Below are 15,738 nucleotides of genomic sequence, written 5' to 3'. Positions count from 1 at the left end.
ACGTTTCCAGCAAGCACGGAAGGGTGGAGGGAAGGAAGGTGCTGAAGGGGTGTCACCTCGAGCAGAGCCGTGTTGTGAGCAGGGGGCACCTGCCTTCAGGCTTCAAAACTACATTTCATAGCATCACACACTGGTTTGGGTTGAAGGGACCTTAAAGCTCCTCCAGCTCCAACCCCTTGCCACAGGTAGGGACATCTTCCACTAGAGCAGGTTGCTCCAAGCCCCATCTAGAGCAGGTTCAGTGTTGACTGTTACAGGGGCTTTCATTTTTCATGATTGAAAATAAAAGAAGATCTACTTCTGCTTTTTGGGCCTTTTTCCTCAGCGCAGCTCCCCCGGGTCCCCAAGCTGTGTTTGCTGCAGCCGCGCTCGCAGTCACTGATGGAAATCAGCTTCTGATGTTTGCCCTGGTTTCTTGCAAATACGCTTTTAGGAGCTTCATAGACTTTCTTCTCGACACCCTGCGCTGAACGCTGTGTGGTTTTGTTGGGTGGATGAATCAGAGGCCAAGCAAAAGCAGCAGCACTTAGTTTCCACCGTAAATTCAATCTTGTTTTCATGAGGCCCAGATGAGAAACCTGTGCCTTTTGTAGAAGTCACGTCCAGGAGTAACAAACCAACTGCACTTACCAGGGCCGTGCTCAGGGATTGCTACAGGGAGTTACTCCTGCTCGGAGGCTCCGGGTGCACATCGCACTGGCTGTGGCCGCTCTCGTCTTCAAACCCATCGTGGCTCGTGGAGCCTTACGAAACCCCGTCTGTGAGTCTCCTGCCCTGGAGAACAGCCCCAGGGCCAGGAGATCAATAACTTCATTGGCAGGAATTCAGGTGTATGTTTGTTGAGGCCTGTTTGAGACGTTGCCTCGCAAACTGCTCAGTCCTACCTGAGTCGTGTGCGGTGTTTTCCTCTCAAATCTGTCATTTTGGGAGAATCAACGTGTTGTCCCAAGAAGTGGCATCTCCCAGTGACTCAATACACCAAAGAGTGTGCACTGAGTATTTCTGTAGGTCAGAGATCCATGAACAACCACTGACCTCCTGCACAACAGAAAGTGGGTCAGGAGAATGTCTTCATTAATTTCCACTTAGGAAGCTTCTCCATTCCTCAACCTTAAACACACAGGGATGGAAAATGCACTCGCTTTGAGATAAGCTGCCCGGTGCCTGTGCCTGCCTCAGCTTCCTAAAAGCTCCCACTTCCATCCTAACACACCACCAGCCCCATGGTCCCTGTTGAGCGGTGCCTGCGACCCTCGGAGCCTGCCACGGCTCTGCCCTGAGCGCAGCCTCTCCAATGAGCTAACAAGTTGAGCCAGGGCTGTGTAAAGCGATGCCCGTGTGGCAGGTAATCCCTGTCGTTAATGTGTGCTCAGACAGGAAAGCTCTCTTGTCTAATTAAAACATCATTAGAGAGGGAGCAGCCGTCCCTTCCCAGCTCTGATCTCAGCCAGTCGGTCCAGCCTGCTTAGTCCCTAAAATCTGTCTCACTTTCCGTGCTGAAATAATTGCTCTCCAGGGGTTAAAGCTTCAGCCAGGGAAGTGTCCGAAGGTGTGGGAAGCTCTCAGATAAAAGGGTGCTGTGAGTGGGCAGGGACTTGCTGGTTGTTGGGATGAAGATGTGACAAAGATGCTGCCCTGTGGTGCAGGGTGCAAGGGAGAGGGCAGCGACATCAGTGCCTTGATGGGCCGTGGGGCTGCTGTAGCACCCCAGAGGCACCCGAGGCAGGGTGGCTCCTCACCAGAGCTCATCTGATCTTTGTCATCCGGATTCAGATATGTAAGAGGGTGACTAAGAGGCGCTTAGTGTGCCCCATGGGATCTCCATGTCCCCAGCTCTGATGGTGGAAGCTGCTTGATTCTTCCAGCCCCGTCTTGCTTGGAGACTCTGGATCAGCTACTGAGGCTGCTTCAAGCCGTGCTTTACCCCAGAGCTGGGAACTGCCTGGATTTCCCTTTGGATCTGGCAGTTTCCAGCCACTGCCGTTCCCATTTCTAGTACCAGGCCAGCCTGTTTTGGGGTGCAGGATGTGCACGGAGCCGCGCTTGCGCAGAGCTGGGAGCAGCAGCCGTTGGCTTGACGCGGTGCAGGTGAAGTGGTGGCAGCTTTTGCCTGGGCTTTGCTGATGGTTCAGCAGGGACAAGGACGATGGGATGGGATGGGATGTCACCATGAGACCCTTGGGAAAGGCGTGGGATGCTGACGGGGTGGGGAGCGTCTGCCTCTTTGTGCCGGGCTCCCCGGCACCTTCGTTCCTCTGCCACCGCTTGCTTTGGCCTTGCTGCTGCTCTGTTTTGCAAGGAGGACCCTTTCCTTGGATAAGGCACGGGGGAAGAGGGCTGGGTTTGGGCAAGGCACGGCTTTTCCTTTAGGAAGAGGAAGGTGGTCGAAAGGCCTGGCATTCTCTGTGTGATGGTGGTGGAGGAGGTTTGGGGTCTGTGTGTGCTGCGCCGCCGGTGCCCAAGAGCTGCCCTGGCTGGGTTGGTGCTTGGTTGTGATCCTGCAGCTCCTGCAGCTCCTGGCTCAAGTGTGGATCATGCTGGGATGCTGCAGGGAGCAAACAGGGTTCCTATGAGAGCTGGACGTTACAGTGGGGTTTGCACCCCTGGTGCCTGCAAATGGGGACACACCGGTGACACCGGCAGCCGCCGTTGCTCCCACCCGGTGACTCCACAGGTCTCATGGCACGGATCGATGGGGCTGAATCCCACAGGGCTCAGGGCGGGAGAGGGGGAGACCTGAGGAGGGAGAGGCTGAAGCTCGCCCCGTTTCCGGGAAGCTGAGTCATGTGTTTGCTGGTCCTATCTGGGCCACCCCTATTCCGGTGTCCCCAGAAAGCATCCGGGCACTTTTAGGGTGTCCCAGAGGATTTTTGGGGGCCCATTTTGGCATCTCAGTGGCCACCTGGGAGCTTGAATCTTGTTGGGTTGGTTTTGTAAGAAATGAACCCAAAATCTGATGTTTCCTGGAGGCAAAGCAGTGGAGGTGTCATGGTGACATAGAAAGGGCAGCGGCTGGCCAGAAAATGGGGTCCATGGGGCATGTCCCCCTCCAGAGCATCTCCCTACATGGGGACTGCACTGTGGGGGCTGTGGAGCACCATGTCCTGCCGCGGTGAGCCCGGTTCCACCCCAAATCGTGTGTTCTCTCTGCAGAGCTCGGCCCCGCGGTGGTGCTGGAAGCGGCTGCCCCATGGCTGCAGCGGGTGGCGAGGGGCCGGAGGGGACCCCGCTGCTGCCAGCCGGTGCTGCCCTGGCCCTGCTCGGTGTCCTGGTCTACCTGGGTGCCCTGTGCGCTGCCTGCAGACGGTACGTGCTGCCCGCGGCCCCTCTGCTCTCCCTCCTGGGGATGGGGACCCCTAGGTGGCACGTGGAGACCCCGTTTGTGCCTGTCCTGGGCTGGGACCGTTGGGATCTTGCTGCTCTGTTTTGCCCTGAACCCCCAACCACAGCCCCAGCACAGCTCTGCCTGGCCTGATCCTGCCACCCCTGTGCCTCGTTACCCCCTTTATCCCCCCTGTAGTCAAAGGACTCACAGGAGCAGGCTGGAGAGGGCTTGAGGTGTGAGTGGGACGGGCAGGGTGGTGATGATGGGGTGCCCCCATGGCTTGGTGGGATGCAGGATACACTCAACACCTCCCCAGCCAACACAGATCCTGCTGAGGGACTGGTGATGGAGCAGGGTGATGGGTTTGGTGGTGCTGCTGCTCCAGTGAGGGGCACACAGTGATGCCCATCATGGCCAGGTCAGGGTCTTGGGGCACCCGCTTCTCACCTCGGTCTCAGCCCCACTTCTCCCCACAGCAAGGGCAGGAAGAAGAAGGTCCCGCCGGATGGGGTGAAGCTGGTGGATGAGGTAAGTGTGAGCCGGGGCGGCAGGATGAGCCCTGGGGGTGCTCCGAACCCCCCCAGCTCCCATCCATGATGCTGGGGGTGCGTGTCCCCACTGCAGTCCCTGCTCAGGCAGACGCAGCTGCGGTCGCTCAGCAAGTCGGACACGAAGCTGCACGAGCTGTACCGGGTGAAGGCCAGGGATGACGGTGAGTGCCCAGCGAGCCGGCGGGGACCCGCGGCCCCGGTGAGCACATGGCAGCATCACGCACGTGCCACGGCGCTGGCGCAGGGCTCGGTGCCTGCTGCACCCCAGCGTCCCCCATCTCCTGTCCCCGCAGCCCAGCGCCCGGCCAGCCTGGACTTCACCTGCCCCACGGCCCCCACGGCCGGTGCTGACCCCCAGCACGGCGCCAGCATCCTCCTGCACCGCGAGCTGCCGCAGATCCCGGTCCCCGAGCCCCCGGTGCCCGACCAGACCTACTCCAACCTGCTCTTCACGCCGCGGGCGGCGCCCGGCGCCCGACACCGGTGTATGAGTGCGTTGCCATGGCGGGGATGACGCGCCGGGGTCCCCCCCACGGGCCGCGCACGGGCGGGCCGATTACGCCTGTGTGCGCAAGGCGAAGAAGGGGGTGCCCATGGAGGCGCAGGACGGGGCTGCAGCGGCGCCCCCCGCCGCGCTGCAGTGCTGGGATGGCACAGGAGGTGCCCCCCAGGCGAAGGTATGGCTCTGGGATGGGGTACCTGGGGGATAATGTCACATCGCGCATCCCTGTGATGCTCGTGTTGGTGTCATACCATGTCTCCCTATGATGCCTGTGTTGGAGCAGAGCATCCCAGGGCACCCAGCCTAATGCACATTAAGCTACTGCATTTCTAGTAGAGCTTTTGGGGGGAGCAGGATGAAGCCAAGATGCTGAGCGCAGGCGATGCTACTCTCTGTGCCCTGAAGAATGCTCCCTGTGTTGTACAGAAAGGGGATCCCTAATGGTGATCTGCTTGCCAGGATCCTCCTGGCATATTGGAAGCTGGGAAGGGAGCACGGGCATGGGATACCCCAATGGGGCCAGGATTGCTCCAGGCCCCAACATTCCAATATCTGAAGGGGCTACCAGGGTGCTGGGGAGGGACTCTTCATCAGGGTCTGTAGTGACAGGACAAGGGGTAATGGGTTCAGACTGAAACAGAGGAGATTGAGATGAGCTCTTAAGGGCAGAAGTTCTTCCCTGTGAGGGTGCTGAGGCGCTGGCACAGGGTGCCCAGAGAAGCTGTGGCTGCCCCATCCCTGGCAGTGTTTCAAGGCCAGGTTGGACCACGGGGCTTGGAGCAACCTGCTCTAGTGGAAGGTGTCCCTGCCCGTGGCAGGGGTTGGAGCTGGATGAGCTTAAGCTTCCTTTCCACCCAAACCATCCATGATTCTGTGATTCCTTCCGCAGCTGGAAGAGATGTACTCGACGGTGTGCAAAGCCACCAAGAAGAAAACCCAGGTCCTCACGTCACCCTCGAGGGAGGTGGGTGCTGGGTGGCCACCCCCCCGCCCGGAGGAGGGTGCCCAGGCCAGGTCCTGGTCCCCAGCAGCCCCCGGCCCCCCGGACCCCTGCTACGAGTCCATCAGTGACAGAGCCTGGAGCGCGCAGGGCCGCGGCCCCGACCCGGACTATGAGGCCGTGGATGTTAACTGGAAGAGGGCGGCGAAGCGGGACAAGCCCCCCGAGAACCTGTATGAGAGTGTTGGGGACATCTGGGCCGGGGGGTCCCAGCGAGCCGCGGCCAGGACGGCGGCCAACGGCCTGGAGGTGTACATCACCAACCTATAGCACCCAGGGAGCAGGGACTGAGCCCCAGGGTGCTCCCAGCCCGGCTGGAATCCCCTGGGACCAGCTTTCCGGGGGGCTGAGACCCCAAGGAAGGGCGCACACGAGGCCGGTGCCTGGGAGGTGGCTGCATCCCTGCACTGCCTTTCTGTATATATTTTATATTACTTTAAGCATCCTTGTCCCATCCCAACCCAGGCCGCTGCTGGGATGCCCTGGGATGGGTGGCTTGGGGGTGCCACGTGGGAGCCTGGTGGGTTGGTGCTGCCACCACAATGGGAATGGGGTTGGGACAAGCCGTGGTGGTGGTGGCAGGGTTGTGGGTCAGCCCCGTGGCTCTGGGCTGCAGGATCAGGCCCTTCATCACCGGGGTTATGCCATGAGTGAGGGTCTCCATTCTCCTCCCTCTGCCCTGGGGGGAGCAGGGCCCCATCCAACCCCCCAGGAAGCCCCGAGCAGCTCACTCCCATCACTGAACATCCCCGGTTATGGGGACTGGGGCCAGCCCCTGCCTTGGGGCAGTGCAGGCTGTGGGCTCTGCTTTGTTCCCATCTCCCATTCCCACCTTTCGGGTCTGTACAAGAGTGAGGTCCCTCCGTGAGCTGCCCTCTCCCACACACCATTAAAAGGCTGAGATGGGGTTATCCGTGTCAGGAGGAAACACTTAGACTGGATCTAAACCCCTGTTGTGGTGGGTGCTGGTGCTGGGAGAGCAGCTTTGGGCGCAGTGAGACTGTGAGCGGGTGCACCCCCGCCCTGATGGTTCTGCCACCTCCCAGATGGGGATGTGCAGCACCAAGAGCTGCCAAAATGGGCCCTGGGGCTCTGCTCAGGGTTGGAGCTGGGGACCATTAACACAGCGCTTGCTGCTGCTCACCTCCCATGGGTGCTGCAGCCTCAACCCATGCCAGACGTGCCCTGCAGAGCTGCACATGCACCCAGAGCTCTTTGACCCCCACAGTGTTCAACCTTTCCTCCTCCCCACGGCAAGTTTGGCATCCCTTCCCCCAAGGGATGCCCTGTATCCCTGAGGTGATGCTCTGACGGTGATCCCATGGTGCTGTAGCCCAACCGCTTTACAACCATCTGACCTCATCGCACTGGTACTTGCTGGAGGTGGCAGGGACCTGTGGCAGCAGAGCCCCCATGCCATGCTGTGCCATGCTGTGCCATGCTGTGCCGTGCCCTGCAGCAGGCAGGAAGCCGCTTTGCCCTCACATCACAGAGATTAAGAAGCAGCACGAGGCGCTCGGCAGCCCCCGCTGCAGACGTTGGAGCCGGCGCCAGCACGGTGCCAAACCACAGGCGCTGCTCGCACCCGCTGCCAGATCAGGGCACTGATAGAACCCACGTGCGGCGCCTGGTGAGATGCTGCCACGTTCTTCCTGCCGGCAGCCGCGCTGCGCCGCTGCGTGGGCTCCCCCCGGCCGCATCCGTCTCCATCATCACATCCCGCAGCTCCCAAGGGCTCCCGCAGCACCCAAATCCCATGGGAGCTGTGTTTGGGTTGCGCCAGCCCTGAGCGGGAGCATTCCAGGGCAGGATGGGCCCTGTGGTGCTGGTGGGGTTGGATGTGGGTACCCCTGTGCTGCTTCGCCAGGGTAAGGCAGGCTCCGCACAGCATCAGGCTGTATCCAGGCCAGGGAAAGCTGCTGCTCATGTTGAGCTGGGGGTGGCCAAAGCATCTCCCAAACCTGCCCCAACACAGGAGGAAAAGCCCCACATGCAGGGCTGCCTGCTTGTCCATAATTCCCACAGGATTTGGGAGAGACCAGCTGCCCAACCATTTTGGGGTGATGGAAAATGTGCCCAGAGCCCTGGATGAAGGCTCAGAACTGGGTGGTGAATGAAGGATCCATCCCGAAATGTCACTTCGAGTCTTGTGGTCTGGCCGGGAAGGTCGGGCTTGGGCCAGAGTGAGGGGAGTGGGTTGTGCTGGGAGCATCCCTCTGTATCCCAGGGGATAGCTGGGTGCGGGGCCCTGTGGGCTGCAGGGTCCCTGTCATTGTTCAAGGGGACAGTGCTACGAGGGGACAGCGCTGCACGGTGCCATTCCCGCAAGGGGGAGTGAGCAGGAGCGCAGCACACACTGCACGGTGCTGCACACACTGCACGGTGCTGCACACACTGCACGGTGCCACACGCCGGACACTGCTGCACTCTGCAGGGTGGTGCATGGTGCTGCATGGTGCTGTACGCTGCGCTGCATGGTGCTGTGTGCTATAAGGATCTGGACCCCATATGGCTCCAGACCCCATATGGCTCTGCACACTGTACATGGCAGCACCCAGCACATGGCTGTGCACCCAAACCAGGTCCACATCCATACAGCTCCACACACAAATGGCTCCAGACCCCACAGTCCCCTACCCCATGTGTCTTCACCCCCCACATACCCCTGTCCCCCCTCCAGCCCCGTACCCCTCTATCAGGCAGGCAGCAGCTCAGGAGAGACCGGCAGCACCGCCAAGGCCCTGGCTTCATCGGCAGCACCCCTCAGGATGCACACCCAGCCAGGGCATGCGGGTACCACAGGGGCATCCCCAGGGATGCCAGGCCGGGATGCCACCCCACAGAGCCACCCTGCTCAGGGATGGGGTCTGGCTGGTGGCACCGGAGCCCTTGTGCAATGGGTGATGCTCGACGCTCGCAGGAGTTGCACAAGACCGGAGCCAGCTCAGCGCTTCAGCGGCGTTAACGATTAAACCAGAGCGGGGGGCACCAGAGCCGAGGAGCCACCGCCGCGTCCCACCATGGCTGGTTGTCACAACCTGGGGCGACCAGAGGCTTGTGCCTGCCCCGGGGCTCCCTCGGTACCTCCATTGGGGTCCCGCTAATGAGCGCCATGGGGCTAGAGCCCACCGGGATGGGGATGCAGGCTGCTCTGGCTGTGCTGCTCCTCTGTGCTCCCGGGGCAGGTCTGGGCCCCCATGGGTGCCCCGGTCCCTGCGGGATGCTGCCCCTCACGCGGACACCCCACGGGTGGCCGTGCCGGTGGCTCCCGCTCCCTCGGCCAGGAACTTCGGGGTTTTCCCTGTTTGTGGCTCTTTTTCCTGCTTACGAAAGCACCACGGAGCAGGGCGGGGGGGACACCTCCAGCCACCCCCAGGGCACGGGCAAGAACCACGGGACTCCTGCCCCTCTGCCACACCGGGGATCCCAGGCCCCCCATGGCCCGGGAACCCCCCGTGTCACCGGCCCCGGGCTGCGGGGGGACGGGGGGGGGGACGGACAGGCGGGGGCCCCCGGCCGGGGCAGCCGCACGGACTCTGTCCTGGCCTTCAGGCTGCGGGGGGGGGCAGTCAAACAGCCGCGGGGCCACAGGCGGGGACCCGAGCACGGGTGGGTGCCGGCCCCGGCTCCCCCTGCACCCCCTGCACCCCCTGCACCCATCCACCCCATGCACCCCTATGTACCCCAGGCTTCCCATGCACAGCAGGTACTCCATGCACCCCATATTCCCCATGTACCCAGGGCGCCCTAAGCACCCCAAGAGCTCCATGCACCCCCGTACCCCATGCACCCCATCCCCCGCCCACGGCACCCCAAACCCAGCCCTGCCATTCTGGGTGGGTTTTGGCAGCATTCCCTCATGGCAGGCGGAACTGACCCAACCCTGCAGGGCTGGGGATCCCTTTCCCGCTGGGAACCGCTCTTGCACCCCAAAATCCAGACAATTCCCCCCCCCAGCAGACACCATGACTTTGGGGGGAGCCTACAGCTGATGGGGAGCCCTACAGCTAATTCCAGTGGGTATAAAAGTTTAGGGGGGATCTTTAGAGGGAGACCCCTAAAACTTTTGGGGTGTACAACTTTGTAGGGAGCCCCGCAACCTTTGGAGAACCCCTATAACTTATCAGAAACCCTCTAATTTGGGGGGGTGTGGCATAACTTTGGGGGGGGTGTCACCCCCCCCAAGTTATAAGTAAGTTTCAACCCATAACTTTGACAGAGCCGCAGGAGTTTAAGGGGGTCCCCCAGGCTGCCGGAAGCCCCGAGATTTTGGGGGGCGGGGGGGGCTTAATTGGGTTAAAATCAGGACTTTTGGGGGTCATCCTGCAACTTTTGGGGACTTTGGCGGGGGGGGAGGTATGGAGTCCAGTTCAAGCACTAATGGGGGGGTGAAAGGAGGGGTTTGGGGGGAGTTGATGGAGGGGTCTGAGGGGGGGGGTCGGGTTTTGGGGTTCCCCCCCCCCCCGTTGAGCGCGCGCGGCGGCGGGAGGGCGGGGCGCGCGAAAATGGCCGCTGCGGCGGGGGGCGTGCCCTGGGCGGGGACGAGGGGGCGTGTCCCGGCGGGTCAATTGACATCTGGAAATATCCAATCAGAAGCTCTTAAAGGGCTGCCGCGGGGTCGAGCTAACCAATAGCCATGAGCTTAGTGGGCGTGGCCTTTGCCGGCGCCGACACCCGGGGCCGCGCTCCCCGGGGCCGGGCCGCGGGCCGCCGCCGGTGCCGCCGCTGCCGCCGCTTCAGCACATGGAGCCCCCTCGCCCGGTCCTATTGCCCGCAGCCCGGCGCCGCCGCCGCGATCCTCCGCCTCTGCCTCTACCCGAACCCGGAGGAGGAGGAGGAGGAGGAGGAGGAGGAGGAGGAGGCGCCGCCCCGAAGGTACCGGGGGAAGAGGCGGCGGCGACGGCGGCGGCGGAGACCGGGGTGGGAAGCGGGGAGGAAGGCGGAGGGGGGGCGGTGACAGCTGACAGCGGCCCGCCCGAAACTTTCCCTCCGTTAAAATGGCGCCGTAAGGGGATAAACGGGGGGGGGGGGAGCGGGGGGCGACGGGGCGCGGGGGGGGTACCCCCCCCCGCGCCCCGTCGCCCCCCGCTCCCCCCCCCCCCCCGTTTATGATGGGATTTGATCCCGGTAAATCCCTCCTGGATCTACCCCGGAGGGATCCACTTGGTGCTGACAGTGTCCTGGAGCTCCTTCCTTTGGGAGAATCCTTTGGGATCAGCCCTGGAGGGATCTGCCCGGGCATGGGTTATAAGAGGGATGCAATGGATCCCTGGGTCAGCCCCGCTGCCTGCTTCCCGAGGGATCACCGCAGGGTTCAGCCCCGCTGCTTGCTTCCCAAGGGATGCGGGTACAGGGGGATCGGTTGGGATCCCACTTGGAGTGGGATCCGCTTGGTGGTTGGGTGCTGCTGTTGCTGTGGGATGCGGGTACAGGGAGATTGTTTGGGATCTGCTTGGAGTGGGATCCGCTTGGTGGTCAGGGAATGGGTGCTGATGTCTGGGCTTAGTGTGGCAGGGACAAGTCAGCTCCTTGCTCTATGGGGATCTCCATTGGATCCCTCATTGGATCCACCACTGGATCTGCTCAGAGAGGGATCCACTTGGTGCTGTCACTGGGCATATGGATGCTGCCACCTTGAAAGTGGATGCTGGAGGGTGTCAGGTCTTCTGGCTCCGTGGAGATTCTGCTGGATCCCTGCTATGTCCATAGGGATCTCCCTATGGAGGGATCCACTGGGAGGATCTTTCCCTGCTCTCACCTCTGTGGTGGGATCCACTTGGGATCTACCCACCGAGTGGCCAAGCAGGGTCCTGCCACGGTAGGCGCTGACCTGGCTCCCTCCCCATCAGGTTGTCAGGATTCCCACGGGATGGATCCCGAGGGATCCCACACTGACTCCACTGTCTCTCCCGCAGGCTGCTCACCCCTGCGGCGTTCGGGGGCTGCCAGCGGGGCCCGGGGGGTGGCTGCCGCGCCTGGAGCCCGGCAGCCAGGAGGCGATGCTGCGGGTGCTGGACGCGGGGCTGGAGCGATGCCTGGCGCTGCATTCCGCCTACATCCCGGTGCCCCGGCACAGGTAGAACCGTGACAGCGGCGCTGGGACGGGCAACGGTGACAGCGACCACCCTGCCAGAGCCTGCTGCTGCACCGCGGAAGCCGGGAGGGTTTCCATCGGCTGCAGGAGGACTTTGGCCGCTGGTTGCAGCGCCGGGGCTCTGGTTGTGACCGGCTGTCCCGGTACAGCAGCACAAGGCGGGAGATGGAGCCGGTGCCATATATGAGCCCTGGAGCGGTTCTGGCTCTGGCACCACCCCGGCTTGGGGCTTGATGGGCATTGCCACCCTCCAGCGCTGTATTTACCCATCGCCATGGCACCAGGGGTTGCAAAATGGCCCCGGAGCTCCCCACTTCTCGCTTTTACAGTTTAATTCCATTTTTTCGTAGTTATTTTCCACCTCAGGAAGTTGTTTGGCCCCGGCTCAGCAGCAGGATGCAGGTGCCGGTGCCCTTTCGTGCTGTGCTGCCCATGGATGTAGAGGGTTCCCCCCCTGCCATGGTGAACAGCAGTGTTTTGACTGCCTGTACCACTGCCCATTGGGATTCCCAGTCTGGCTACTGGGATGATGCCCGGCATCATCAGCCCCAGCATCTCAGGGTGCTGCACGGCACCCATGGGTGCTTTTGCCCATGGTCATGCCCCTGGCACAGTGTGACATGATGCCACCCATGTTCCCCTGCACCTCGAATCCTGTGTCAGTTCTGGGCCCCTCACTACAAGAGAGACATTGAGGTGCTGGAGCGGGGCCAGAGAAGGGCACTGGAGCTGGTGCAGGGCCTGGAGCACAAGCGTGATGGGGAACGGCTGAGGGACCTGGGGGGGTTTAGTCTGGAGAAGAGAAGGCTCAGGAGGGACCTTATTGCTCTCTGCAACTGCCTGACAGGAGGATGGAGCCAGGAGGGGGCTGGTCTCTGCTCCCAAGGAACAAGGGATGGGACAAGAGGAAACGGCCTCAAGCTGCACCAGGGCAGGTTTAGATGGAGATGAGGAACAATTCCTTCCCCAAAGGGTGCTCAGGCATTGGAACAGGCTGCCCAGGGCAGGGCTGGAGTCACCAACCCTGGGGATGTTCACACCCCGTGTAGCCGAGGCCTCAGTGCCACGGGTTAGTGGTGGCCTTGGCAGTGCTGGGGAGCGGTTGGGCTTGATGATCTTAAAGGTCTTTTCCAGCCTGGTTGATTCTATGACCCAGCCACAAGCCACCCCTGGGCTGGGTGCAGACCCTGGGTAGGGGGTCCTGGTACCTCGATGGGTGGTGGGGAGGGATGAAGGCTCCCAGGGGCCTCGTCCATCCCCACCTCAGCCCCTCTTTGCTCTCGTTGGCAGGAAGCTCTCGGGCAAGGCCGGCATCGACGAGGTGATGGCAGCCGCGGTGCTCACCAGCCTCTCCACCAGCCCGCTGGTGCTCGGTCACCCACCGGCCGCCCCTGCGCCGGGTAAGAGCCTTCCCCTGTGCCACCATCCCTGGACACGTGTCCCATGGCAGCTCCTGACCTTCCTCCTCCTCCTCGTCCTCGCCAGAGCCCGGCGGTGAGGTCTGGAAGGAGGCGCCCACCATGTCCTCCAGCTGCAGCAGCAGCAGCAACACCAGCGGGGACTGGAGCTGGGACCCGGCCAGCGACCGCTCCACCCCGTCCACCCCGTCCCCCCCACTCTCCAGCCACGTCCCCAGCACCTTCCTGCCTGCCCCGCTGCCCGACGAGGGCCCCGACGAGCCCGACGGCACCCACTTTGTCTTCGGAGAGCCCGTCCCGCGGAAGAGGAAGGTGGGATGATGGAGGGAATGATGGAGAGAAGAGTTTGGGGATTATGAGGGTGGTGGGGAGGAAGAGGAGGATGCCCTTGGAGATGGGAATGATGGTGGGGATGAGGTTGGGATGACAGTGAGGATGACGCTGGAGGTGGGGATAACGATGGGGATGAGTTTGGGGATTATGAGGATGGGGATGAAGGAGAGGATGCGGTTGGGGATGGGGATGATGGTGGGGATGAGGCTGGGGATGAGAGGATGATGTTGGGGGTGGGGACAACGTTGGGGATGACAGTGGGGTTTGGGGTGAGGTTGGGACTGGGGATATCAATGAGAATGAAGCTGGGGATGATGCTGGGGAGGGGGCTGCCAGCCTGACACCCCTCTCCTGCAGAACTCCACCAAGGTGATGTTCAAGTGCTTGTGGAAGAGCTGTGGCAAAGTCCTCAGCAGCTCCTCAGGGATGCAGAAGCACATCCGAACTGCGCACCTTGGGTAAGCATCCGGGGTCCCGCCCGGACACCCCAAACCCCTCCCTGGTACCCCCTGTGGGGGGAGAGAGACCCACCCCAACCAGACCCCGCTCTCCCCGCAGCCGTAAAGCCGACCTCGAGCAAAGCGACGGCGAGGAGGACTTCTACTACACGGAGCTGGACGTGGACGTGGAGTCGCTGACGGACGGGCTCTCCAGCCTCACGCCGGTCTCACCCACCTCCTCGGTGCCACCCGCCTTCCCCGGCCCCGAGGCGCAGGGTCCGGTGCCGCCGGTGCCGCTGCCGAGCCCCGACGTGGCGCTGGGCTCCCCCCGCAGCCCCCCGCAGCCCCCTGGCCTGTGCCACGTCCACACGGACCACGCGTACCAGGTGAGACGAGGGGGGCACGGCGCTGGGGGGGCTGCTGTGACCCCATCACCGTCACCCTGTGCTCCGCTCTGATGCGGCGCCGTGTCCTCTCCCCGCAGGGCTGCCCCGTCCCCCCGCGGCCACCGGTGCCCCCCGCAGCGCCCGCCCCGCCGCCGCCCAAGCCGCCCGCTGTCCCCAGGTGAGCGCCGTCACCGCCTCCCCATCCCTTCACATCCATACGTGTGTGCCCCCCCCCCAGCCCCGTAACACGTCCCCTGTGCCCGCAGGAGGCCGCGGGGGGAGGCCAAGAAGTGCCGCAAGGTGTACGGCATGGAGAACCGGGAGCTGTGGTGCACGGCGTGCCGCTGGAAGAAGGCTTGTCAGCGCTTCCTCGACTGAACCGGAGCCCCCGGGGCCGCGGCGTCCCCTCCTTCTTGCACATTTTGCACTCGAGGTGCCTTCGCGCCCCCCCCCCACCCCTTCCACCTCCAACGCCACCCCGGGGTCCCCCCGGACTCAGGGAACGGCCCCCCCCAAAGCTTTATGCACACGGAGCTTGTCCCCCCCTTTATTCCTTTGGAAGATAAGCTAAATGTGCCCCCCCCCACTCCCCTATGCCGGCACCGCGGGGGGGGGGCTGCCGGCTGCTCCTGGGGACACCCCCCCCACCCCGGGGGCTGCCCATGGCTCGGATAAGCTGTGCCTGCACCCGCCGGGGGCTCAGCAAAGGGGCGGGGGTGCCTGTTCCTGCCCCCCGCCCGCTCCCGGGGGGCACCCCCAGTGCCCGGGGCAGAGGTGGGCTCCTGCCCCCCCCTCCCCTTACCCCCTCCCCAAAGGGGTTTTTACTCTTTGTATCGTTGTTTCTCTCTTCTTTCGTATGGGGGAGCCGCGGCTCCCGCCGGGGCGATGCTCCGGGAAGTGCCTGCAGGAACGCGCCCATTTGCACTAAGCCAAACTGCACAAAGAGGTGGCTTTTTATCGGGTTTCCCCCCCCCCGCCTTTTTATTTTTTCCCCCTTTTTATTTTTTTTTTCTTCCCCCCCCCCCCCCCGTGTGTTTTTATTTTTTAAATAAAATATATGAAAATTCGTATTTTTAAAGAACTCCCTCCCAGGGCAGCGGCTGCAGCTGCCTCCAAACCTGGGCAGGTTTTAAGGGGCTTTATTCCCTTCAAACCCCATTTCCCCCCCCCCTTCCCAAACCCCTTTTTATCCCCCCAAACCCCCTTTCTCCCCTCTCATCCCATCGCTTCCACAGGCAGCGGCTCAGGGCTGGGTTTGGCCGAGCCCCTTCCCTGTGCAAGGACGGGTGGGATGGGGATGGGGATGGGGATGGGTGCGTGGCCGGCCCAGGGCAGGCCCCCACCTTGCAGCGGGGTTCCCTTTGCATTGGGGACCCCCCTATTGAAGGGTCTCCCCCTTGCAGGGGGGGTCAGACCACATCAGCCCCATGGGCTGGTGCTGTGCCAGGCTGGGCCCCCCCCCCGCCCCGTTGTCCCCACAGGGATGGGATGTGTCAGATCCGGAAGAAAAAAATAACAAAATAAATATTTGGATTCTTTTTTAATTATTATTATTCATTATTAGTGTGTTTTACTTACTCCTGAGAGGGGCTCTGCATGGGGGGGCAGCCCCAGGCCCCTCGGGAGGGGAGATCATAGAACCACAGAATAGTTTGGGTTGAAGGGACCTTAAAGCTCCTCCAGCTCCAG

General features: G+C 62.5%; 2 protein-coding genes across 2 annotated transcripts; both read left to right on the top strand.

Annotated features, from left to right (window-relative positions):
- Positions 1-3,176: 3,176 nt before the first annotated feature.
- Positions 3,177-5,648, top strand: LIME1 (Lck interacting transmembrane adaptor 1). The gene is given in 6 exon segments (XM_030503114.1): positions 3,177-3,306; positions 3,802-3,853; positions 3,950-4,037; positions 4,170-4,336; positions 4,338-4,553; positions 5,268-5,648. Coding segments are annotated over 6 exon segments (1,020 nt in total). The 5' UTR covers positions 3,177-3,190.
- Positions 5,649-7,466: 1,818 nt separating this feature from the next.
- SLC2A4RG (SLC2A4 regulator) lies at positions 7,467-15,596 on the top strand. Its single transcript, XM_030503476.1, has 12 exons — positions 7,467-7,544; positions 8,059-8,171; positions 8,564-8,681; positions 10,156-10,253; positions 10,555-10,651; positions 11,201-11,454; positions 12,763-12,872; positions 12,958-13,202; positions 13,581-13,681; positions 13,782-14,049; positions 14,148-14,227; positions 14,316-15,596. Exons 1-12 carry the CDS (start codon positions 7,467-7,469, stop codon positions 14,425-14,427), a joined length of 1,674 nt encoding a protein of 557 aa, XP_030359336.1. The 3' UTR covers positions 14,428-15,596.
- The last annotated feature ends 142 nt before the right edge of the window (positions 15,597-15,738 follow it).

The sequence above is a fragment of the Strigops habroptila genome, chromosome 13, assembly GCF_004027225.2.
Source record: "Strigops habroptila isolate Jane chromosome 13, bStrHab1.2.pri, whole genome shotgun sequence".
NCBI classification, from domain to species: domain Eukaryota; kingdom Metazoa; phylum Chordata; class Aves; order Psittaciformes; family Psittacidae; genus Strigops; species Strigops habroptila.
The sequence above is the reverse complement of the archived record's forward strand: the minus strand, read 5'-3'. Positions and strand labels throughout refer to the sequence as shown.